The sequence below is a fragment of the Gymnogyps californianus genome, chromosome 2, assembly GCF_018139145.2.
Source record: "Gymnogyps californianus isolate 813 chromosome 2, ASM1813914v2, whole genome shotgun sequence".
In the NCBI taxonomy this organism is placed as follows: Eukaryota; Metazoa; Chordata; class Aves; order Accipitriformes; family Cathartidae; genus Gymnogyps; species Gymnogyps californianus.
Genome location: NC_059472.1, coordinates 44,761,703 through 44,789,434, shown reverse-complemented (window position 1 = coordinate 44,789,434; position 27,732 = coordinate 44,761,703). Strand labels below are relative to the sequence as shown.

The 27,732-nt window shown below is 36.1% G+C and overlaps 1 protein-coding gene across 2 annotated transcripts in view; it reads left to right on the top strand.

Annotated features, from left to right (window-relative positions):
• The window catches only part of SNTG1 (syntrophin gamma 1), a 161,058-nt gene extending 133,809 nt beyond the window's left edge, over positions 1-27,249 (top strand). Inside the window, exons 15-17 of one of the 2 annotated variants that reach the window (XM_050891932.1) lie at positions 2,127-2,219; positions 16,911-17,021; positions 27,060-27,249. In XM_050891932.1, coding sequence (XP_050747889.1) covers positions 2,127-2,219; positions 16,911-17,021; positions 27,060-27,218 — 363 coding nt within the window. In that variant the 3' untranslated portion in view covers positions 27,219-27,249. The remainder of the gene's footprint in view (positions 1-2,126; positions 2,220-16,910; positions 17,022-27,059) is intronic. The other variant, XM_050891933.1, reaches the window with a different exon arrangement.
• Positions 27,250-27,732: the final 483 nt, after the last annotated feature.

The window sequence follows — 27,732 nt, the reverse complement described above, 5'->3', positions numbered from 1 at the left end:
AAATAAAAATGTAGTTTGCATCTTGTAGGAAATTAGCAAGATAATCATACAAAACTGTACATTTTTTGCTTTGCATGCAAAACCTGAACATTTTTGCATACGTGAATTCATTAAGTAGTAAGTCACTGTGAAATATATTACTTTACACTCTTTTCTTCTACTAATGAGATGTTGCCAAAGGCAATAAGCTCTCCTTTTCTAACAAGACTGATTTACGATCAAAGTTTACATATTCATTGCAGTTTTATGGTGTAGCCGCTCCAAAAAAAAGCCACTTTTATGTGCTAACATAAACAGAAATACCATATGACTGCAACACCATAGAGCTGAATCATTGATTTTGTAATTAAAAATTTGGGAGGTTTATGCATTAATACTTATAATGACCAAGTGCACCTCTATACTGTATGAATTCAGATTTTATACATTTGGTGAAGTACGTAAAGTTCTTTCAGTGTTGGAAGCTACAAGAATAGACCAGTCACTGCTTTCCACCTCAACAGCAGCAGTAGAAAACCTTTCATTTACTAATGGACAGTTATAGCTGTTGGACACCTTTGGTGGATCACACAGTAATGTATGATTTACTGTTACTCAGCAATAACACAAAATGATCTTGTAAGGCACATGTCATGGATTGTTTTTACTTCTGAGTTATAGATGGCCATGCTTTGTCTGTAGACTGGCTTAAATACTGCCCTTGTGCCCCACTGAAAAATAACAGGGAGTGTCCTTCAGCTTCAGTGATGGATATCATTGTGTTTGAAACCTGGATTCTAGAGCTCCAAGGTGTGTGCACAAAGATTAACCAACAACTGTTTGTATGTAGTTGAGACTTGATTTGATCAATGAAAGCAATTCACTCAAATATTTCAGTTCCAGAAAAGAAATCTATATTGAAGTGTAAGAAAGTCAAATTTAAAATAACCAAAGAATCTATATAGCTATGAACTTTTCCGTTTTCCTTCACTACAATGTCTGTTTCAACTCTTAGAAGCTGTTAATGAGCCTTTCAGCTTCTTGTGTTTGGGGAAGACCGTTTAGAATCCAAAGAGCCCATCCAAAGAATATATAAGTAAAGGCATGTGATTTATCCTTGATAATCAAAATGCCAAAAACAATAATACATACTTTTGTAACACTGATAATTTAGTAACTTCCATTGTCCCCATCTTTACAATTTATATTTTGGTTCTTTGACGCATTATAGATCATGGAAGTCTTTGTTCTCATTTCATATATTTAGTGGCTACAGTAACATTTGAAGAATATAACTATATTTCATTTAATCTGGAGGGTAAAATTTCTGTAAAATAAGAATGGTTTATTTAAAGAACTTACATCAGATTTGGAAATGTTTTAATTTTTTTGCATATTTTGTGATGAAAAATACAAGTTTGTCATTTTGTGCCTGAAGTCAGCCTTCAGGCACAGCAATAGTTTTGATCCTGAAAACAACACTAATAGGTGTCTCACAGCATGTATTGAAGTGTGATGTTATGGAAATAAATAGATGCATAGATTTAAAAAAATCATAGAATGAGAAAGTCTTTCAGGATTTCAAGGTTTCTTATAGAAACCTTTGAGATATGTTGGTCCACTAGCTGAAGCAAAAAAGATATTTCATGTGATTACGTCAATTACTACATGGTATGAAATACTACCTTTTCAACTAAGATTTAGGACAACACAGAACCACAATAAACAGCATACCAAAGAGATATTTTACAAATGCATTTATTTTCTTTTAAAAAGCTAAAAGGAATATATTAACATTAGAGGAAGTTACCGGCTACCAAAACAAATAAGAGAGTTAAAAAATAATGAAACTTGCCTTTTAACAGCTGTCATTAGTAAACTACTGAGGCAATTCTCATTCTAATTTATTTTTTCCCTAATGGAAGCAAAGCCTCTTTTTACAATACTTAGAAAACTTCATCACTGATACAAATTATTTGATTTGAAATACACTGGCAATAAATTGACCTATTTACACACAAATGACTTAGTTATGATAATAATTTTGAGATATATAAACATTATAAAGACACAGAAATACTGGTCCTAGAAAGAATTTGAAGAAATGTGTTCTGTGGTAACTACCTTCTCTGTTTTTTCTTTTACAGTGCAAAACATATGCCTGTGTTTTGGAGAGTCATCTTATGGGACTTACCATCGACTTTAGCATGGGCTTTGTCTGTTTTGATGCTGCCACAAAGGTAAAGTTCTAAGACTTGTTTCCATCACATTATTATTATTCCTCGTTATTTCTTATATTTTGGGATAAGTAGTACATCCTTAAAATGTACTTCTTTTTGTTACCGCAACAGATCATCTCTTGTCAAATCTCTCGTGCTTTAGTTTAAACTCGGGGGTGATTTCTAAATGATGTGAGAAGTTGTATTCTGTTATGTGCTTGTTATTGAAAAGTCAATACCAATATCAATCTGAAACAAGCATCAAGTCTTCATTCTTTAATTTCACATGAAAGCCCAGACTGATTCAGTTTGATGTTTCTTTCGCTGGTGCATCCCTGGTTTTGAGAGGAAATGATCTTCTTGGTTTCAAGCTGATCTGTGAGCTTTGGAAAGAACCTGCCTTTCTCTTCTCCGGTGTCATGGGTGGGAGTGTGTGTTGTTACAGCAATTCTCAGTTTATGTTTTAGATATTTTTGCTCAGGTGTCTGTAAAAAGAGAAATCAGCCATGGTCTGTATGTCTCATGCTTTTCCCATCAGCCTTAAAAAAGCTCAGTACAACTGATGAAATAGTTTGCTATATGAAGTGAATAATATGGCATCAATTTCCAGATTATATTAATGCAAATCCAAATCTCAGTAAAATCATCAAGAGCCTACGTATGTTTGCAATTGCACTAATTGTTAACAAGTACTAAATGTAAGCAGGCTTTATTGCTACTACTTGACACTGCTGTTATGGGAGAACGTGAAATATTTTTTCTGAGTTCCACTTCTCTTCATACCTGTTTTCCTTTGAGATGCTGCAGCATTGCCACCAGCAATGGCTGAAAATGCCCTTTTCTCTCCAGAATATGCTCCTATCCTCTACCTTAAGTCAAGTCTTCCCACCACATTACTCCACTAATCAGAACCTTTTTATTCTTCCCACTCCATTCTACTGTTTGTCCGCACAAGATGTGGTGAATTTGAAATTCAAATACTTGTGTATACATATTTCTTTTTGTTAAGCAAATAGTCTTGCATGATTCATCAGTGAAATACATAACTGTCAACTTAGGAGGTATTACACAAAAAATCAGTGCAACAGAATTAAAATGCAGTGGCTCAGAAAAAAACGTGTAAGTTTCCGCCCCCTCCAGTAATATTATAGCAATGCTTTTGTATAAAGATAGTTTGCATCTCCTTCAAAGCTCTTGCACAGCTCTGATTCTCAAAAGACTTCAGACTCTTTCAAAGCCATTATCTGCAGTACAAGCATACACCAAATTTCAGATAGCAAAGCACAAGCACACCTGCCCTCATACATGTGGCCATGGCTGAAGAGAGTGGTACCCTTTTGGTATGTCCTTAGAACATGTACAGCAGATTTCCAGATATAGAAAAAAGCCTAGTAGAGCTATAACTTCACTGTCTTGCTTTCTCAAATAAGTCATTGTGCCTTTCCAGTTGTGCGAAATTTCTGGAGACATCATCTTGGTGAACAATATTACTTATAAAACAGATTCTTCTTTGCCCTCACAAATAGATTTTTAATTTTTTTTTCTTTCATAGCAAAGAGCAGAAAAGTATTTCCAGTATTAAAATTGACTACTGAAACACTAAGGTAATTGTTAGCATTGCCAGCAGATTTGCATTCAGCTCTTCTCTTCCTGCTGCCCCATGTTCCCTACCAAGTCACATAAGGAGTACTAAAAATACGTTATAAACTCCACTAAAACAGGTGCAGCAAAAAATTAGCATCTGACTTCCATTTCAAGCCAGAAGAGTCCTGACTGGGTAGGTTGAGAACCTACTCAAACTAAAACCACACTGCACAACCAAGTAGCAGAAGATCCACGATGCAAGGCCACTGGAGTGAAGCTTTGATGACTTGATCACAACCAGAAGAAACCCAAGAAGGAATTTTCCATCTTCCAGGTCTCCCAAGCTTGAGAAGGCCCATAAAGCATTGTAAGAGTTTACATAAGTAAAAAAAAGCAATTTTACTTTTTCCTCTCCCCTTCATCTGTAAAGCCATGAAACCATGGAATGAACCTGTTCCTTCTGGGGTGGCATCTAGCCTCAGCGTCCAAAAAGTTCTGAAATTTTAAGCCAAGCATTAACCGCAGCTGAGTGTCTGGGGATCTTGAGGGTCTAAATACTGATGAAAGAGGACACGTTTACAGAATCTAAGAGGTTTCATCAAAGTGTGAAAGAGTAGCAGATGTATGAAAGGATTTCCTTCAGGAAGAGAAGGGCTTCATAGGCATTATGTGAACAGAACAGACAAGTGTAGAATTCCTCATGAAATGGAGGAAAGATATTTTTATTGCAGTGAATAGACTGTAGTTGTAACTAGAGAAAGTGCAGTACATTTTGCGTCATCTGCAACTGACATACAGTGCTGCTCCTCCTCCTTCTCTCCTGCCAGTCTTGCAGTGGGTAGCAGCCCATAAAACATTTATTGGACCCAGACCAGCCTTAGAAATCTCTCAGTTGGTACCACTCACTCACCACACTTACATACAGGCTGCAAGGAAGAGCAGGGGGCTCCTGCTGATCTGTCAAATCTATCACCAACCCCCTACTGTGTCACTCTGGTCCTCAAAGCTCCTGACACCACCCAGGAGCTGCACGCTGTGGCAGAAGTGATTCACCCTGAAAAAATACCCTTTCCCATTTTTCAGTGCTACACTTATCTCCTAGTTTCCCTTCCACCTTTTCCACTGGCACTGTCCATGTTTTCTCTGTATTTCTTGCACTTTCTGTGTTTTCATTTTGGAGCGATAAAATCGTTTTTGCCTTAATGCTTGCTGATTTTTCTTTTAAAAGTGGGTTTTATTTTCCTGAATGGCGGGAGGGACCATGCTGGTAAAGCTCAGGAGTCAGTACACAGAGAATCCTGAAGGTTTCAGGGTTTGTTTCATTTTTCTTTGATACAGAAAGGCAGGCAAGCAGAGAGTACAGTTTAAGTTAAAGGCACTGTGTTAAAAATACTTGATCTATTAGATAGCATGCATACCAGAGATATGCCACTTACTAATCCATTCAGTAGGCATGGAGAACCTGTACATTGGAAATTCAAGAAGATAAATGCATAGCAATAACTGAGACTATTAAACATATTACAGACTTATAATATGAAGACCTCAAGACCTTTTTTTTTCCTCACTTACAAATCCGGACCTCCCAAAATGGAGCCTTTAAAGCATAAACCCCACAAGAATCATAAATATTTTAGTTCTGTAAGCAATATGCAAAAGCTTGTTGGAATCTTCTTCTGGTAATTGTCATTAAGAGCTGTCACATATGCTAGTCATACTGTCTTGCAGGTCTTCCTATCACTGTTCACCAGTCTTTGGGAAGACTCCTTCATCCATCTCACAAATGTTTCATGGAACATATAATGCAAGTCTTTGGGTGCCCCAAAACTCATTATATTCTTCTGTTACCAATTAAAAAGCACATCATCTAGAAATAAAAAAAGTCTAACAAAACCAACAAAGGCTGTGCAGCTCCCTTCAAAGTTAAGGTTTTGTACACACAAATACGGATACAGATTTTTGTGACCTGAATGGAAGTTGTACATAAGCAAATCAAATGAGAAACTCTCCAAGTTTTCTAATCAGATAGAACAGTATTTATGTTGTCAACAGTTTCCTTAAAAAATGTTTTCAGGCTTCTGATATATAGTCACTTAAATAAATTGTGTAAGCATAAGTAAACTAGTGCATAGCATTCACAAAAAAGATTTTACAGAGAAAATGTTTGCATATAAAAGAGGTAAAAATACTATTTTTAACTTCTCTACATATTATTTTGAAGCAGATTGTGTTACCTTAAAACTTTCAGCGTTGTAAGCAAAATGCAGTTAGTATCCTCAGAAACCTACCTGCAGTGTTGCACCTTAATTACTTTCTGTGTTAAAATAAAGTATAGACCATGGATAAAAAAGAGGACATACTGTTTTATTAGGTAATCAGGCATTAGGCAGTGTAAGATGATAAGGATGGCTCTAATGCAATTGCATTAGAAGAGAAACAATACTGTATAATGCAACATAATCTGTTGCCAAGTGACTGCTACAGTTGAAATTGTCAAACAAGCCATAGGATGAAAACTTGTCTCAAATCTGCCCTAAGTGTGTCAACTACATTTTAGTGAGTACCTAAATAAGAAAACCATTACCTAGTCTCCATCATTTTATGGAAAGATAAAGATTACAATTCTCTCAGCCAAAAATTTATTCAGATATGTTCATTATGATGATGTCAGGTGTGGGTTGTGTCTATGCTGGTAATGTTCTTCAACAATATTGCTGTATTCACATAAACTGAAACATAAACTAGAAGTGTTTAGTCACATAAGCTAAAAGTATTATTTCTCCACCTAATGAAGGAGTTCATATGAAGCAGGAGTTCAAAATCTCTTTTCTAAGAAGGATCCAAGAAAACAATGAAGAATGGAAAACAGTTGGCAGGATAAGGAAAACATGAACAAAATTTAAATTTAATTATCTATATCTTATTAATATTTACATATACATTTGTGCATTAAGACTGTACAGAAGTCCTAGCAACTGTCACATGAATCAACAAACTCAGTATTAAAGACAAAAACGCTATTTAAAATGTCATACTGTTCATGAAAAAAATATTTGCATCTAATTCTTTATAAATTGTATGAATTTTTACAATCAGTATTTGATAAATCAGTACAAACTATTATCTTTCCACTTCCAATGATGGGACATCCACAACTTCTCTGGGCAACCTGTTCCAGTGTCTCACCACCCTCATCATAAAAAATTTCTTCCTTATGTCCAATTTAAACCAACCCTCTGTTAGTTTAAAAACATTGCCCCTTGTCCTGTCACTGTAAGCCTTGGTAAAAATCTGTCCCCATCTTTCTTATAAGCCCTCTTTAAGTATTGAAAGGCTGCAATAAGGTTTCCCTGGAGCCTTCTCTTCTCCAGGCTGAAGAACCTCAACTCTCTTAGCCTTTCTTTACAGGAGAGGTGTTCCAGCCCTCTGATTGTTTTGTGGTCCTCCTCTGGACCTGCACTAACAGGTCCATGTCTTTCTTGTACATGTTCACTTCTATTATTTTGCCACTAGTCATACCAAATTCAACCACTCTTTTTTGGGTAAATCTTAACTCTAAGCCATATTCTATAGACTTCGGAGTTCAATGTCAGGTAATTCATTCAGTCCATCTCTCACTTCACCCAGAATAACACTGCAGGTGCAAAATCTTTTAATGAATTCAAAGGGGGTCTTGGACAAGTACTTGGAGGACAGATCTAATGAATATCATTAAACATTTATTTTTATTATTTATTTATGACATTTTCATGTTTCCCAGAACACAAAGCTTAAGTAGTAGTTTCTGAGGACACCTGAGAAGTCCTGTCTTATATTTTGATGCAGTGGGTCTTCAGTAAATCTTCAGGCAATTTCTATATTATACTTAGCACTGTGCTCATGGTATTTTAAGTTTTCTTTCTTAATCACTACTGAATTGACTGTGAACTATTTTTAATAGTGAATAATCACTAATAAACTGAAGTGAAGCCAAGTTCTTCAACTCATGATTTTAACAGTTGTTCAGCTATTCCAATATTCAAGTTATTTAATAAATGAAATGATATTTAAATTGTTTTTTCCCTCTTACATTTCAAGTTAATAGATTTTTTTTACCAACATGCCTGACAAATTGCAGTCAAAATTTCACAAACGTTCTAAAATGCAAACTCCCTACCAATGCTCATGAACAAGTTTATAGAGGGTAATGACTCTCATTATGCTTATGGTTTCCAGACAAAAGGCATACAACCCTGGGTGGCTTGTTTCCTTGTTTACTGTCATTTAATCTTTATATAATACTTAACTATATAAGTCAAAATTAGTGGTTAAAAACTGTCATCTGTGCTAAATGTATTTCAAGTCAAACACATCATAGTTCGATTAAAACATTGTTTCTATGTCTGCACAGACCTATGATAAATATGAGTACACAAAGTATTAACCTGAGTTCTTCAGAACAAATCTGTACTGTGATGTGATTATAACAGCACTAGCATAAATCATAGCCGTTTCTGCTGCATATCCCCTGCTTTCTCTTACTCATTTTCTGACTGATAGCTCGTAGAGCCAACAGTAGTTTATCATTTAGATCGTTTGGTATGTTGCTTTATAACAAACCATTGTGATTTCCTGAAAGGAGAATGAAGTTTTTAAGACTACCTAGTTAAATCAGATTCTTCCAACATTTCAGAAAATAATTTCTTAATTCAGCTAAACAGTTTGTAAACTACCAACTGTAATTACAGACACAAAAAAATTTCTCTCCCTGCACATTAAATAGTAATAATATGTATACTTGTGCTCTTGTTCTTCTGTAGCATTCTCTAGGGCCAAAGCTCCAGTGCGAGATGTCATCTTTTTTTCTTATTAATGATGTATAGTTTGAAAGGGAACTGCGACACGTAGGCCAAGCAGACATTGGCAAATGTTTGACTATGATTAATTTCTATCATGTGGTCCTTCATTTGCAGTAGTGATATACCTGGAGTGAAAAGGCCACCTGCCTCCTGTGTTGGCATACGTGGAAGTTTAAATCCGATCATTAGAGAGTGTCCCCACAGCATCTCTTCCACTGGGGACTTCTTCAAAAAATGTCCGCCAGCTTTAATGTAATTTCATTTGCGTTATTTGAAATACAGGATGTCAAATAACATCCTACTGAACTTCCCTCTTTCTTCCTTGCTAGTATTCTACCAAAAGTGAATTTCATTAGTCTTTGTGAATACAAGTTAGATATTCTTCTTTCTCTTGGCTGCCTAATCAAGTTTTCCAGATTCTGTTTAGTTACTCCTTGCACTACAAGGTGTCTTAGTATACGGCATCTACTCCAGACATAATTTTTCTTTTGTGATGTTTTAGATGCTAAATGGTTTTTTTTTTTAATTATGAAAATTCTAAAAAGATGCAAAAAGTTCTGTTGCAGGTGTTAGAAGTTATGAACCAAATTTTACCCTAGGCCATTTTTGCAGCATTGTGTATCAATGTCTACTGGGGAAAACATTTTTCCCAAGTCCTACACAATTACAGCACATCAATTCACGTCCTACATTTGTCTAACATTAGATAGTATATAGACGTCAATGTTTAAATGAGCAAATGTAATTCTTTTGTGGACGATTTATATTAGGTAGGGACATACACAGGTATTATGAAAAGCATTTATAAATAAGGTTTTGCAGCCAGTGTAACCACCTTAAGAATTAAGAATGGAAACTGATAGATTAAAAAGCATAACAAGACATGTACAGAAGTTCATCTAACTACTGTTCTGAAAGCAATCCAATGTATAAAACTACTTACTCAAGTGGCATTCAATAACTTATTTCTAACATGCTTCTAACAAAAAAATTGCCTACACTTCAAGTGTATGGGTGTATATACATAGACATATGTATGTTATATATGTTTCTGTTTATAATGGACATATTCATTAAAATTGTTTTATAATGTGCATATTTGCATCATAGCTTGTACGAATAATATATGTATGTGTTTGTGTGAGTGTACATTGCAATACACCTACCTCTGCAAAGTGCTATGTCTGTACTCCATTACATTTACTGCTCATTAAAGCAGCAGTCAAAAATACATATTTGTCAGAAGAGAAAAATATCATCCCTTATAGGACTGAAAATAAATTAAAGTGCTGCTGAATTATATGGTGATGCTAGAACAAAGTAACAAAAGGCTCCATAATGGCCCACGAGGTGCATATCAACAAAGCTCAGTGTACCTGTCATCTGTTCTCTCGCAGACACCTTGCGCACTTCATCAAAAAAGAGAATACACTGTAAACAATAAATAGCATTGCAGATATCTTTAATTTGTTTTTCATACCAAAAGGCTACTAAATAACACAGAACAGAATTTCTCTTAATTTCTTTAGGAACAAACTCCATGTTTTCTAGGGATGTATACCTTAAGGTCTGTCTCTTCATGCTGCTAATACTCATACAACATATTGAAATAAAACAACGTGTAAAAAACCCCTTGATATCCAAAGTTCAGTAATAGAGAAGGGAGAAGGAAACCAGGCTCGCTTCAAGGTGGAGATTTAATAATGTAACTCTTGTGAACAAATATTTATTCCATGCTTAGAAATTGAAATGCTGAACAAATTGCTACTATAACTTTAATATAAGCCATCAAGCATGGTTCGTACAGTCTTATGTACTGTGGCTAGAAACAAACAAATGTTGGTAGGTCATCCATCAGTACTAAGCAAATAAAATGTAGTCTTTTAACATTCGATGTAACTTCAGTAATGGACAAGAACAGTTATTTTATTAGGGCTGACTTTCTTGCTTTTCTCCTTTGTCTCATTTTTGTTCGTTATCCTCTGTGTCCTCCCCTGTCTTTCCCTTTACAGTTATAAAGCCACAGCAGTTGACAAAGGAAATTGCCTTGGAACATAATTCTTTTGTAGTAAGACACTCTCCAGAGATCGGTAACACAGTAGAACTGAGCAAGAACAAGATCTTAATCCTACTCAGTTCCCTACTGCTGCTATCAGTATGGACAAAGTGTCACTTTGCAAGAACGCAATCTTTCTCAATTAGGTGTGAGACAAACAGCCAAATTAAGGTGTATCCCAGGTGCCCGAAGACCCAATTACTTTTATTCTTGAAAATAAGGACCTACAAGGCATCTGCTCTTGATTTAGTTTGACTTGTAGGAGTACCACTTATTTTAGTCAGATGACAAACAACAGTAGCTTGAAAGGTGTCCATTGAAATTTAGCATAATTCTGTAATATATATAATATAAAAAATTGCCTTAAAAAGCTAAATAGAAGAATGATTTAATCAGTCAGAGTATCAAGAAAAAAAGGAGGCAGTGCTGGAAAAGTACAGCTACAGATTTTTGAAGATGTGATGGAAAAGACAACAAAGGGATTTGCTGAAACTAATATTTGAAAAGTGACCTCTGACATCCTTTCCTTAATAAAGATGGTTTCTTTATTTACTCCACCATTTACAGATGGTCTGAGCTGTAGCTGTCTAATCATTATAAAACACTGACAGACTCTTCCAGGTTTTTTCCAAGCATCCTACTGAAGGCCAGACTTGGTTTGCTATTACATAATAAAACCTGTATGATTCATGTCAATGGAAAGCGTAGAGGAAACCTGTATTTGGTGATGTGCACTGGCTGGTAAAATGATGCCGTTGCAGTATGTGGTGCAAACACTATTTCACAAGTTTGTTAAGTGTAAATGGTCTTTTTGCAAGAACAGAATTGGTCCACAGTGCATAATCCAATATAGAAGAGGCAAGACTGTTTAATAATAAATTGAAGGTAGTTCATCACTGAAGCCATAGGACACAAATTAATTCTGTTCTGGTTGGAGACTCTCAGGTTGACAAAATACAGATTTTCTTTCCTAGTGCCAATGCAAAATGCCCTGTATATCCTTGCTAAATCGTATAGCTATCACAGAGCCATGGACTAGTCAGACACTCGTATTTCTATGCATGTTCCTTAGAGTATGGTAAGAAAAATACGGACGCACCTATTTATTCTGTGTTTGTTTGGTAATCCAGTCTCTGTTTAGGGTAAATCAAGCTCCTTGACCCAAAACAAAACAAAAACCCTAACAAACACTCCTGATCATACCCTAAACTAAGATAATTACGATGCGTTCCCACTTTTCTGATACCATTATCTAGATGGGAAGTGATTTTGTTTGATGGCATCTCATCAAAATTGTATGTAGTTTAGTCCAGGATTCTGAAATGATGAGAATGAGTAGCAAACTGACATATGATATGAATGTGAAAATATTTTCTAAGGTCCCTTGCAAAATATGTGTTCTAGATTTAGCACTAGTGCTCAGAATAGAAGCAATATAGTTTTCTTCATCTGTATGACTGTGGGGAACATCAGCAAATTATTACAGGTACTGAAGTCAATAGCTTTTCTTCCATGTGCCATTTATGTATTGCATTATTATTGTATTATTATTATGTCCCATATATAAAATAAAAATATGCAGGCAGAGAGCATCCTTGGGTAATTATAGCGAAATAACACTAGCAGAAGATAATAGGCAGTAATTTGGTTACAAATGCTAGAACAAATGAGTCCTAGATGATTACTTATAAATAGAGTATTTCTCATTAAAAAGTATTGGTGGAGAATCTTGGTCCCAGATATGTCAAAGGAAAAAAAATCCTATTAATTTCAGTGAAGACAGGATTTCACTTTTTGATGATTTCTTATTACAATAATTTAATAGCATCTCAAGAGAAGTCTTAAATCTAATTTGTCAGCTTGTCTGCACTGTTTATTTGTTTGCATTGCATTCTGGTATTCTTTGAAGTTAATTTTATTAAATGGTATAAAACGTAAAAAGTAGCCTAAGCGATATATGAATGATAATTGGGAAAATGATTTATATCTTACTGGTTGTTTTCAATGTTATGCATGATACATACAGTATTTGTTCAATGAGATTGTCTTCTTACAGTGCATTTCTCAAAACATGGATTAACTATGTCAGATTTTCCATGACCACACTGGATGTATTCAAATTGTGAAGCTGGTGGTATTTTCAGTATATGCTGTTACCTTGGTCCCCAGTTTCTAAATCGGACTGCTTCCTGTTACTCACAAGGTCTGTCTCTACTCATGGACTGAGAGTTCCCTTTTAAAGGCAATAAATAGTGCATACTGAGTTCTCATCTTGGTCTTCCATCAAGGCACGATAAGGTTGTGTGCCTTGACTTGAGAAGTGTCTCAGGGTCCTCACGAGTAGCTGATGCCAGCATCTACCACAGAATCTTTTCGAATTTGGTCGCAATTTGTGCTTTAAAAGGAATTGCCACCTGGTCCACCTGTCAAATCTATTTTAGGGTAAATGAAAATTTACGGCTTCCTAAAAATGCTATATATAGTCCTGTAAAATCTTCTCAGTGATGAAGGTTACACACAGTTACTGAGGATTATACAAGGAAAGCACCTGAAGAGAACAGGCTGCTTTTATTAACTGAAAGAAGCCCTATCAGAATGTATTATAGAGTGTAGAGCTCAGTAACATTGCACCTTCAAACCAGTATTTTATAATTAATAAAAACTGATTTAGGAATAATTTATATGACACACATTTAGTTTTTTGGCAATTTGTGAAAAAGCCAACATGTTTTACGAATGTACTTACTGCTTAGAAGTCAATCTATACATAAATATAGATACATATTTGTACAAAATTATATCAGCCTATGTTAACTTTCTGAGGCAAGCATTCAACAAATGGTTCTGAGGAACTGTGATGTTCAAAAACATGAAAAATTCATTCACTTGGCTTTGACAGTGGTATAAATCAGTATCCCCAAGGGTGCCCATTCCTAATGCAGGAGAATTAGCCTTTAAAATTAGAATTCAGAACAGTCACCACAGCGAGCACTGCGACACTGAAGTCAACCCATAGGAACATGAAAGATAACAACATGTGAATCTCTCTCTCGTGTTTATGTCGCTGCTGTAGCTACACATCTCTCTGAAACTGGGTGCTTAGGTGAGTGGGTCTTGCTTCTCCTTTCTACTTTGGCCCTATGAGGTAGTAATTGAAAAAGGATAGGTCTGGTCCCTGTCCATTGCTTATGCATTTTGCAGTAATGAAAATGAAAAGAAAAAAACCCCACCCAGAACATATGAAACCACAAGAGGAAGTAACCCAGGCATCCCCAAGATACTGTATTTTAAGAGAGTGATCTGACTGCTGGTCACAGCATTCTGCATCATCTTGTATATCTGCTACATGCATGTATACCTATCATGCAAAATGTGCAGTTCTGGCTACGCAGGGCAGCACTTCGGCTTCTTTGGTAGGAGACAAGGAATTAAATGGGTCTTATTGGGCATATGCTTAACTAATGCACCCAATTTTAGCTATCTAGAATTAGGACATCTAATTTAAGCTAGTTGTTACACTTCTAATGTAGTGTGGTACATTGAGGTGTAGACACATCCAGAGTGTATCAGAGTGAACCAGTATTCATCCCAGTTCAAACCAGGATGAAGGAACTGTTATTCAGAAATTCTCTAGAACAAAAGAAGTAGCCAGGATGACTAGCTTGAATGTTTGAAATACTTTGTATTCCTGACCTAGTCGCTTATAACTCACAACATTTCCCCACTCTTATTTTTGCAAAAAGAACCCTCCTTCATGTGAACATCTTTGGGAAAAAATGTGTGCAATTTGTTGAAAATCACTCAAAAGAAACAGATAGTTCGTTCATTTGGGAATCATTTTATGCGTTGTCAATGGCATTTTTATTCCTTACACTTTAGACAAAGAGTGTTTAATAGTCTCTGCGAAGTGTGCTGTTGAACTGTCAGTTCTAGGAACTTGTTTTGATATTCTGATGGAAGAAGTGCAGTCTTGTTGGGATTAGTCTCAAGAAGGATTTCATCCCCTCCACACTATAGACCTGATTTTGCAATATACTTAAGTAAGAGCCATTGCTAAGTAGGGCTCTCCAAAACCAATGTTATGCATAAACTGAAGTGTGTTCTTGAATTACGCCTGTGGTTTGGTATGACTGTCATTCTCTTTCCTCTGAGTGGGAATGAAGCGAGTGGCAAAACTGCATGGGAAATGCCAAAGTGCTGCAGTTCTGTACATCCTTCATCTTCACTCGAACTTAATCTGATTGGGAATAAGGCCAGGTACCCTGGGATTTTGCCTGCCCATCTAAGGGTCCTTGTTACTATTCCGCCTCTCTCCTGGCCTCCCTGTACATTATCAGAGAAGAGAAAGATGATAGCTTGTTTCTTTGATTGTTGTTCTCCAGAGATAAAGAGACCATCAATGCCCTTTACATTTCTCATCTAGGAAATGACATGCTTAAATAGATTTGCTGTTCCTGCAGAAAGGCAATGGTCTTGATCTTCTGACAAGATTTGTTGAGTTACATAGGTCTGTGAAAAAAGGAGTTTACAATGTAAATAGGAAGTATGGCCACCTGAATGGTATACTGGGTTGTTTTGTTTTGTTTTGTTAACTCACTATCTACAGGACATAAGTAAACATCATTGATCAAACAAGGTGAAAGAAATTGCACACACTTAGAGATAAGGGAAGCTATTCTATTTTCTGTAGCTCAGATTGGTGGGCTCAGGAGGACAGCATTTGAAACAAATATGATATAGTTTCACATAAATCGCCAAATTCCTCTAGTTTATCTGAAACAGAATGTCCTTAACTCTGTTTATGGTAGATGGGAACTCACCTGTCACATACACACAGAGAATGAAAGTGGTGCTGAGATTGGGGGTTTTTTTATCTGGAAGGGGCAAATCTATAGAGAGAATTTTGGGGAAAATAATTCTAGAACTTGCTTTGTGTACTGTGCACAGTTAAGATATTGTCCTTTTGGTTTTTTTCCTCTTCAAGTTACTAAGACAAACAAACACAGTTAACTTTATTTAGCTTGGTGCAGGTTAGAGATTTTTGCCAGTCATTAACATAAAGAGATCAACACATCCTGAAGCAAAGGGACCTGCATAGATTTCGGACAGTTAAAAATTTGACCCCCCTCATATTCTGTTTAATTTCAAGTAGATACTAAATCATTCATAGATATAGACAAAGGGCACAGATGGAAGTGTCATCCTACGCCACTGAGAGGAAGTTATTTACAAACCCTTAGACAAAAGAAAATGGAACACCACTTCTTGCCTTAAGTTTCTGTGTTGTCCGATGCATGTGAAATTAATGTCTCCTCAAAGTAACAGCACAATGTGAGTAAGGATGACCTTATAATTATGTGAAATACTACTGAAATCACAATGAAAAATGTTAGTGCTTCAAAATATCTGGAGGGTTGTGGTGGGGATATCTTTAAAAGAGGCTAATAAAAATAGCTACAATAAAAAATAGCTCTTTTCCATTTTTGAGCAAAGTAATTTGAAATGTATTTTTTCTACAGAAATCCACATTAGATATAAAAAAAAGATGTTTTTCTAGCCAGCTGTAAATTTTATTAATTGCATGTTTATTCTGTACAGCAATCTGTCTTTTTTGTCAACAAGACACAATGTAATTCATAATATAATTACTTGAAAGGCCACTGATATGCTTAGAATTAATGATCTGCTCAAATTCCTGATTAGAGCTCTCATAAGTAAACTCAAAATAAGTTCTCATTACAGGGTTTCCTTTTGTTATTTTATCATTTAAAAATAGATATTTGTTTTTAATTTGATATGCCTTTTATGTTAATACAACTAGATTTTTTAATGTGGAAAGAAAAAGAGAGGACTTCTATGACAAGTTATCACTTCAGATGGAGTAGGGAATCCACAGATAGTCAGTGGAAAAAAATCTTGGATTTTTGGCATGACAATGAATTTACTAACCCTCTCTTTTTTTGTTTAGTCAGGATTAAATATAGATAAGGGAATTTCAGACTAAATTTCACAAATGTAATCTGACTGATCTGAATCAGACACTGCCAAAGTATAATACATCCATATGATCAAAGGGACATCAGACCACATAACACTAAATTGATTTAATTATCTACCACAGAGGGGTTAAAAATTCCCTTGGAAGGAGATTGGCTATTTCTAATACAATTTTCAATGATAACTACACTGACTTGCTTGTGTATGGTTTTTTATGTTTCTTTTTTTTTCCTCTAGGCCGTACTTTGGAGGTACAAGTTTTCCCAGCTCAAAGGTTCTTCAGATGATGGGAAGAGCAAAATCAAATTTTTGTTCCAAAACCAAGATACTAAACAAATTGAAGCAAAGGTAAAAACAATACATTGTTTGTTTTATAAAGGTAATGTACATTAAAAGCAGTTATCAAAGCAGCTAGGGGAACAGAGGAGTAAATTAAACTAAATTACTTAGAAATATTAGGTTAATGCACAAAGTCAAAGAATGCAAAGAAAACCAAAGAAATTCCAAGAAAAGAAAACTGAATCAATTGCTTGGATTTTTGCAAGTTTAAAGTCTTTTGAAAGGTGTAATTACATTAAAAAAAAATTAAAACCAGGACTCGCTATATCTGGTTTTAGGCACATTTGCCAACTCTCTTCTTTATCATTTTGACAAAGCCGGCTGAGAGTTTGAATGCCCTGATTTTCAGCTTATACTCATATCGTGAAGAAATGATGTAAAATATATCCTTAAGTCAACCTGGGGACAAAACCCAGCAAAGGTCTAAAATCTATTTTTATTTCTCAGAGCAAGAAAGTGTGGATTAAACACATATTCCCTTACAAGACTGAAGCTTTGTGTCTGTGTCTGATTCAAAATCAGAAAAGTTGTATTTTCAGTTGTGCTTTTGATTCAAGAGTTAATTTGTGAAAACAGTAACCCTGAGAGATTTATGCTTAGTTTGATTTATGTCTTTTGAGAATAGGGCATTTACTGTCCAAATGTGTGTGAGGAGAAGTGATCTCCCAGGATCTTTGATAACTGGACCTGCCTTAGAGTACCAGTTGAAGGTCTTTTTGATGAGAATCCCAATTTTTGTGTGAACCTAAACACTATTTTCTTGGCCGTCTTTAAGCCTTGCTTTTGAAGCATTTGCTATACCATTTTTCCTGACCATGTCAGAGAGAAAATTGCTGAATGAATGTGATAACAATACAGTTCCATGAGCAAAAAGGAAATGGTTAAATGAATTGTCTAAAAGGGCTAAATATGCACAGCATAATAAAGTATGTAAAGAAAAAAGGCATTGTGTCAGGGGCAGTCATGAGTTTAAATGCAAACAGCTACATTAAGCAGCTATTTTTCCTTCCTGCATGTCTCTCTATGTTTGGTATTAATTATTTTCTACCTAACAGCTATTTACTTGATTTTGAATGTTGTATTCAATACAATAAAGGTATGTAAAAGCTCGCATTAAATCAACAGCAATGAAATGTGGTGGACTGTGGCTTTCAATATCTTCATGTTCTGCTACATCTCAAAGATAAATATTTTCTTACTTCTGATTTCCTTCAGAAATTGTTTTAATAGTACAGAATTTCTTTTTGTCTCTAATAAGAAAACATAACTTAACAACCTAATGTTTTTCTCTTGAGCAAATAATTGGAAACTTTCAGCTCCTAAGTACACCTGAAGGATGAAACTCATCATTATTTTTCTAATATCTGTCTGCTATTGCCATTATATTAACACATGATTTTAGGACTAAAGAAATTTCATAGGAATCCAAGAATGGAACAGTGTTTCTTTTTTTCTGTAAAACTAGAATATAGTTTTACTACTAAATTAATTTTAAAAAAATTTAAAAACAAAGTATGAAATATAGATTTTGAAGAAGAAAAATAGTTTGCATCAAAACGTTTTCATGTTTGACATTGAATCTGTCATGCAAATCACTTTATAAGCCTTAGAGATATCCTGGTACCTTTATCGTACCTATTTTTATTCCCACTCAAACTGAATATAGCTTTATTTCTAGGAAATTTCATCTTTCTACCTTTTATCAAGGTAGAAATTCTACCTTCTACCTTATGAAGGCAGAATATTACAGAAACTTGATAGCATGCTTATTAATGTGCTGTCATGTTCCCTGGTTGCTTCTCTTTATTATAAATTTAAACTTTCACATTGATCAATTTGGAAATAAAAATTTGTTACTTTTAATTCATTTTCTTGGTGATCAAAGTATACCAATTATATCATGATCAAAAGACGTCAGATTATGTTGCCTTTGGAAGGTGCTATGGCATTTATAGTGAGCACTTCTATCCATTCCAATTTGTTTACATATGAAGTATGTTGCTTAGTCTAAGAAATATAGATAAATGTGGCTATAAAATGAATGTGAAGATTCTTGGGTCATATTTTTTTCAACTCTGGTTGGTTTAAAATTCTGTGGATAGGCCCCTTCAGTATCCTTTAAGCCTTTCATGGATTTAAAGCACTATTCAGCATGAGAAGAGGTAGAAAAATCTAGCCTCTATTTTTTGGACTTTACCAGCATTACAGAGTTAGAGGTATAGCTATTTGGGAACTCTTGAGTCATTAGGAAATGTTAATCAGATTTTCAGAAATGCTTGTAATGCCAGGTTTCGTGCATGCGGTATGGAGGCTTCATTTGGAATCAGATGATGGGAATTTTGTGAAACATCTGTTAAAGGTTGTGATGAATATTCATGGCCACAGCTATCGTCACCTGTTAAATGCAGCTCCGTGTTTCAGATGGCCTGGAGACCCACTGTTGTAAGGGGAAATACAATGTAACATTTTCTTTACATAAAGATAATTTTTTGCCAGTTATATTACATGGGGAATAATCAGAATATATTGAAATGAGAGCTCACAGCTGAGAACAAAACCAAAAATCTGGAGAGCCATTGCCCCAGAATATTAGGGCTCTTCACTTCTGCATCCCCAAGCAGTAATGTGGAAGCAGGGCACGGCAGGTAACTTTGATACAGCTTAAGACAGTCACTAGAACTGAGAGTGCTTTCTTCCCCTTCATCATTAACACTAACACACTCTATGCAGAACCTGCTATGGCATATGCCTACCTGATCTGAAACTCCTTCTTTTCTTGCCTCCAAGGTCTGTTTTCCTCCATCTCCGAGTTTCAGCTATGGCACTGACGGAATCTGTGACTGTATTTAATGCACTATAATTCACTTACTCCCCGCAAATGTGAGGTGGTCTGGCCATAGGTTTTTTGTTGTTGTTGTTTATTTTTCTTTAAATAATGTTGCTTTCATCACGGTCGACAGCCAGCTGAATATGAGCCGGCGGTGTGCTCAGGTGGCCAAGAAGGCCAATAGCATCCTGGCTTGTATCAGAAATAGAGTGACCAGCAGGACTAGGGAAGTGATTGTCCCCCTGTACTCGGCACTGGTGAGGCCGCACCTCGAATACTGTGCTCAGTTTTGGGCCCCTCACTACAAGAAAGACATTGAGGTGCTGGAGCGTGTCCAAAAAAGAGCAACGAAGCTGGTGAAGGATCTGGAGAACAAGTCTTGTGAAGAGCAGCTGAGGGAACTGGGGTTGTTTAGCCTGGAGAAAAGGAGGCTCAGGGGAGACCTCATCGCTCTCTACAACTACCTGAAAGGAGGTCGGAGCGAGGTGGGTGTCGGTCTCTTTTCCCAGGTAACAAGTGATAGGACAAGAGGAAATGGCCTCAAGTTGTGCCAGGGGAGGTTTAGATTGAATATTAGGAAAAATTTCTTCACTGAAAGGGTTATCAAGCATTGGAACAGGCTGCCCAGGGAAGTGGTTGAGTCACCATCCCTGGAGGTATTTAAAAAACATGTAGATGTGGCACTTAGGGTCATGGTTTAGTGGTGGTCTTGGCAGTGTTAGGTTTATGGTTGGAGTCGATGATCTTAAAGGTCTTTTCCAGCCTAAATGATTCTATGATTTTATATAATTCCTTCCTGTAGAAATATGAGTTATCAAAATCCAAATGCTTCCTGTCGTCCTTCATTTACAATGCTGCACATTTTGTGTATCTCATGCTATCCCAGATATGTGTGATTAAGGCATGTTATATCTGTGCGATAACATCCTTTAGCTTTAGAACACTTATTCATTATCTAGAGAATTAAGACTGTCAGAGTGCTTAGCTATTGAATTTTGATCCAAAATTTAGATAAATTTGTTATTATTCTAGAAATACATTCAGACTTGTACATGGACGTTGCTTGGAAAAAAATAATTATGCAGCAGCATTTTGAATTTTAGCCATACTCTCTTCATAATTGTCCAGCATCTCCTCTGTATTCTGGCGGAATATACAGAGATATCACTGTTAATGTTAGAAGAATCTAGGAAAAATACTTTTTGAGAAAAAATGCAGAACCACATCCATTCATCAGTCAGCTTTTTTTTTTGAGAAACACTCTTGCCACCAGAGTTTATATTCCTAAGTGATAGAAAGTCCTTCACTGACACTGATTAACTAATATTTTTATAATGCTGTCAAAATTTTTTACAGTGTGCTTCATGCCTGACTTAACAAAGTTCAAAATGGCATGCTTTGAGACACACAACATGTGCTATGGATTTAGGTACAGTTTAACCAGGTATACTTCTTTTCAGCTTGAAAATAATTTAAGGTATTTAAACATTTGCATTATTCTCTCAGATATTGTTGAAATAGTGCCCTTTTTTCTGTAGAGACTTTGTACTGATGCTTTTGTTTGGCTTCTCTGTAAGTAATATCGTGTGACTCTAAAGATATATAGTGTAGTATAAAAGAAGTGTTTCCTTGTAGATATAAGCAATTCCAGTCTGAAAAATCTGAACAGTAATTACCATAGGTCACACCAGTGGGTCCATGGCAGGGTGCCTGGATGCAAACACCTAACTTTGAAGGTTTCTAAGGCAAGGTCTAAGTGGTTTCTGAGAAGGAAACCACTTAGGGGCAACATTAATCACTGATACCCCATATAGACATTCCAATCTGTAGGTTATTTCCCAGCTGTCACTCAGCAGGAGATATTGCACAAGTTTGCACAGTCAGACAGAATTTTTCTGACTGAGAGCTAGAAAATAGAGCTGTCGGCTTGGCAGAACGTGGAGCCTCTTTCGTTCTTACTGAGCTGTTGGGGTTGGGTTGAAAAAACCAAGCACAGAAGGGCAAAGCTTTCTCCTTTTCTATAAGACACAAAGGGATCCGCTTAGGCACCTTCCTATCTAGTTACCTGTCGTGGTTTAACCCCAGCCGGCAGCTAAGCACCACGCAGCCGCTCGCTCACTGCCCCCCACCCCTGGGATGGGGGAGACAATCAGGAAAAAAACTCGTGAGTTGAGATAAAGACAGTTTAATAGGACAGAAAGGAATGAAAAACAATGATAATGATAATAATAATAATATGACAATAGCAATACTAAAAGAATTAAACTATACAAAGTAAGTGGTGCACAATGCAATTGCTCACCACTCGTTGACCGATGCCCAGTTAGTTCCCGAGCCGCGATCCCCCCTCCCAGTTAACTCCCCCAGTTTATATACTGGGCATGATGTCATATGGTATGGAATAGCTCTTTGGCCAGTTTGGGTCAGCTGTCCTGGCTGTGTCCCCTCCCAGCTTCTTGTGCCCCTCCAGCCTTCTTGCTGGCTGGGCACGAGAAGCTGAAAAATCCTTGACTTAGTATAAACACTACTTAGCAACAACTAAAAACATCAGTGTGTTATCAACATTCTTTTCCTACTAAATCCAAAACACAGCACTATACCAGCTACTAGGAAGAAAATTAACTCTGTCCTAGCTGAAACCAGGACATTACCTATCTATTTACCTATTTGTTTAGCTATAGTTTAATGATCCATTAGTGTCTCCCCAGTATCACAGCAGCTTCCAGAGGCTAACACAATCTCAGGACTGTAATAAACTCAGAGTGCTGCGCTCTTCAATTTTACCTGGCTAAGTATTGGACCACTGCAATAGAAACTGCTTTATAGTTTTCTGACAAAAATGAAGAGTGTATTAAATCTATGAGAGATCCTGTGTTGAGAGAGATATATATATGTGGTCCCAAACACAGGAGTATGTAATGTATATAAAAATCATCAGCGCTGTTTTTATTACATGCAATTTCCATTTGAATTTTGTAGGTAAATGCACCAGTCAGTAATTTCTGTGAACTGAGAGTTTCTGTGCCTTGTAAAACATATGTATAACTCAAAAGCTACACTTCGGTTTGTGTGTTCACCTTTCTCAACTTGCAGGGCTTTTTCACAGCTCAACAGTTTTGTCAGAAAAACTCAGGCGAGGTCACACAGCTGTGCTGCATCAGGTTAGCTTTTGTTCACAGACTAGCTGAATCCCTAAGCTGAGTGTTACAAAACCGCAGTGAATACAAAAATCAGCACATCAGGATGAAGATCTAGTCAATTGTCTTTGCCTATTTGAATATAGAGAACAGAAGAGGGCAGAAATATGGTATCAGCAAAGGAAGAAGTGTAACTTCAAGGTTTTAGCATTAATATTTATGAATTAATTAATACTACCTTAATAGTAATTAATGCCAATTAATTTGTACTTGAAATTATCTTGTATAGAAATCTAATCTAAAATAAGACAAATAGCCTGAGTTACTGCTGTTGTAATGTGAACAAAATGCTCGCTTTCAAGTGTTGCAAGGTGTCTTGATGGGTGCTTGCACCATTTTCCAGACTGACATTTCTGCTCATTTCAAGTATATTCTCCAAAATATAATTTTAAATTAATCCTTGTTCTTAGCCTTGAGGGTTTTTCGGTGAGCATCACAGTGCTCTTCAAATTTAGAATATCATCTTTAAATGGGTTTTAAGTATACCTCCTTAGGATTTTTACAGAGTGATTGCTCAATTGCAGTGACTGCATTCTGAGTTCAGATTTCTGACCTGTGTAGGTTTGTGTGATTCAATTTTTAGTTTCCCCATGTCTTGCACATGGATTATCTGTTTAATATCTATTTTAGATCAGATTCTATGCTAATATAGAGAGACCATGTAACACCACATTTGATGAAAGAACAAATATCTTCTCATATCAGCAGTTTATATATGGATGAAAGAAAAGATTTTTTCTAACTGTATCATTAATACAAACTTAAAATTGCTTGATTTTGTAGATGTATTGTTTATGTAGTTGTATCATTACTATAATGCAGTAAGAGTTGGGGTTTGTTTCATCTGGGGGCACTCTCTTTCTGTTTTCTCTTTCCATCTCTGCCCTTTCAATCCAGACTGTCTTTGTGAAAGGTTACTAGAATTCCCATACACTTCTGACCATGGTCAGTGACTGCATCTTTCTCACATACCTTTCTGCCCACTTACATTGTCCTCGGCAGAAACTGTGAATGTTCATATTAATAATCTGGGAATGTCTGGTATAATGACAGCAGTGTAGGGTGAGAGTAGTTTGATCAAGAGATAGCTTAGAAAGACAATTTGAAGACCAGAGGGTACACTAATATTCCTAGGAGAACAGGGTCTTAGGTGAGGTATACAGACAACAGTCTGGAAACTGGAATAATAGCAAATAGCGTACTTGTGCATGGACAAGTAGATGTGGCTTAAGTTTGGATTTCTTTGCTTTTTTGGGATTCAGAGCATTTGCTTTTCCCTACTGGTAGCAACTTTAATGCCTTCACTGCATATTTCTTCAGGTTTCTTAGGGTTTGCCTGTTTGTTTATTTGAAACTTGATCTGAAGCTGGGTGTGCAATACACAATACTCTGCCTAGATGAAAGTGTATTCAGACAAGAGGATGACTGATGACAAAGTATATACGAAAGCAACCAGGGGTGGCCAGGCATGCACAAAAGCTTGTGGGTTCCCCTCTCTCTACTGGCAGTAGCACAGAGCTGTGGGCAGCTGAAAGTGCAAGTTCTCAGCGGAAGTGAGGGAACGTTTTGTCTGTCAGGAGCTCTACATGAAGTCTTATCTGTTCATTAAGCTTTCTTGTGATTAGGCTAATAAGCCAGAAAAGTGTTGTTCCTGATAGATCCCGTTTCCATCAATCAGGCTCCTGTGAATTGAGCTGCAGCCATTAATCAGGCCTGTATGTACTCACCACATACCAGTCAGCCTACTGTGCCTCACATTACTTTAATTTCCAGTTAAATATGCATTCCTACATTGAAATAGGAATAAAGTTTCATGGCAAATAATAATCTAGCATTTGCTGACTTCTTAGTGCTCATCTTTGCAGTCAAGGTAATTTCTGCGTTGCATCATTACTATCAATAATAGTAATCCAATGGGACCTTCAGAGGCTGTTCTGTTGCCTCACCCATTTTCCTTGAAGGTCCATTGAGCAATGGATCTTCCCAATGTGTTACTGTTGCAGAAACTCGTGTGATAACTGTTGGTAATAATTGTACTAATGCACTGTGAAAATTCAGTGTCCAGTAGCCGTAATTAGGATAGTAAGAACTTTCAGCTAGTAGGGTTACCTAATTGACTTGAACAATTCTCAAACTGTAATATTTGTTTTAATAGGCTTATCCTGTTGAGACATAGGGGGAAATGTAGTCTTTCTACATATAACACATGGAATTGATATTACAAATATTTCACTGTTCCACTAAATATTTATTCTCTCATCTTAAGCATCAGTTTTATTTTTATAGAACCAGAAGGATAAATAATGTTATATTAATAAAAAGGACTTAACTGAAAAGTAACTTAATTTGAATGACTGATTGATGGTTCTTATCCTGAAATAGCTTCCATAATTCCTTGTTTCCTCATCTTTGAATTTCCATTGTTTTCCTATCTATGATAAATTTTCTTATTTTGAAATATGAGAGGAAAAAAACCTTTGGCATAGTGATAAAATTGCCCTTTTCCCAGTGTTTAAAAATGAGAATGTCTCTAAACAGGTTTTTTTAAATGGACACAGATGGCAGGTTTGTGAAACTTGGCATACACTTTATCTTCTTTATTGAGAATTGGTAGTTAGGGGACTTTAAAGAAGCTCATGGGATGTTATAAATTCATTTCTGAGCATGTCTGAAGGACATCTGCTCAGGTTGTAAGAGAACTGAACAAAGCTCCACCCATTCAGTACATCACTGGACACTCTGCACATGCAGCTGTCTGCTTTCAAGCAGTTGTTCCCCCTCGCACATGAGGGATTTGTGAACGTCTCCATGAATTACGTGAAGCAATATCTTCCAGGAAATCTCAAGAGGCAGAAAATTGCAGGTTAATGTCATTTTGAGACTTCCAGCAATTTTTTGTTGAATTTACAACATTATCAATATTCTTCTAAACAAAAAAGCAAAACCCTTGGCACTACATAGCCTGGAAATACCAGTGCTGGACAGAAAGACAAATAGAATATAGCACAGATATCTATTACTGGCTTCATATTATAATGAAGAAATCTGTGTAGGCAGTGAATCAAAGCAGAAAGATGGCAACTCTGCGCCACCATCCCTACACTTACCTGTATTCAAATACCTCAGTGTTTGCTTTCAAAGACAACAGATATTTATTGATTAAATGCGAACTCCAAAAACACATACTGAAGATAACCTAAAAAAGATTGATCAGATAAAGTCAATTAGACACAAAGGAGCAAACTTATGTATGTAAAAAAATGTAGTTTTTATTTATTTCCTCTGTAGTGGTGTCTAAAAGAGTCCCAGCTAGTCTAATCACATGCTGAAGAGCTGTAAAGAAATGTAAATTAAAGTAGAAAAAGAAGGATTTTTGTCTAATATTGCTAATAAGTTTAAAACATGGAGTCTGTTCCTTTTTTCGGTCCAATAACAGTAACCCTCTCAATGAAAACAGATCCAGAATATCACTGTGTGATAGTAGCACTTTTTGAAAATGTGTCTCTTTTTTTTTTTTTTTTTTTTTTTTTGTTTAAAGAATCAACATAGGTAAGATGATAGCTACCAGTGTGAGGTGCTGTGATGACAAATGTAACATATGTGGAACTCAACATTATTGATCTTTGTGGGTACATTGCGTATACAGTAGCAGTCCAGAGATGTGTAGACTGTTACGGTGCAGTCATTCAATTTCTATCTAAATTAACCTGCAAAAGTGCCATTTGCATTAACCTGAGGCAAAAAAAATATTATATAGTGTCATTTCCCCTTTAGCCAGTAGGATCTCATATTTCTGTGGAGGCACTTACCTCAGAAATTTGTCCATCTTAGCCTCCAAACAATTATTTACTGAATGGGGATAGCTCAATGTCTAAGTCCCTATAACGGTGAATTGTCAGGCACATTAGCAGAATTACACCAAACTATTAAAATTATTGCTATTTGAATAGCGGTTCATTCCTGGGTATATGTTTGTGAGCTGTTCTTTTGTTTCATGTTTAATCTTTTTGTTTTGACTTCCAGGAGCTGGAGTTTTCCAACCTGTTTGCAGTCCTTCACTGTATCCACTCATTCTTTGCAGCCAAAGTGGCTTGTTTGGACCCTTTGTATGTAGGCAGTCAAGCCACAGCTTCTGCTGCTCCCACAACTTCTGGTACTGGCAAATTAAAGTATACTACTTGACATCTCACATTAGAGCACTGCCGCTTAACAACAAGACATAACAATGTATAAATATTCATAAGATGTAGACCTTTGGTGAACCATGTACATGGAAACCAATCCTGGAGGCAAGACATCTTGCAGCATCAGCGGATAAATGGTCACGTGGGATCATAAATTCATCTCTGTTCTGCAAGACATCAGTAAATAATCCTAGTTGAAACCCCAGAATAGGATGGATATGCTTTTAGTATGATCTATTTGTACTTACGTAGTGCTTTAAGCAACACTGGAAGCAAAGGAATAAATGACGAAATGAAGCACTTCAGTATTTAATAAAATTTTCAAATTGCTGTAATAATACACAAATAGAATTGTCATTTTCCTGTTTTCAGATGTTTTTTATGACAATATACTAAACTCTGAGTATGAACTTAATACCCTATCATTATATTATAAATGACATAAGAGCAAGCAACAAGCATATAGTACATGGTGACAAGGAGATAAGCATGAAAAGGCATTTGTGTAAGTA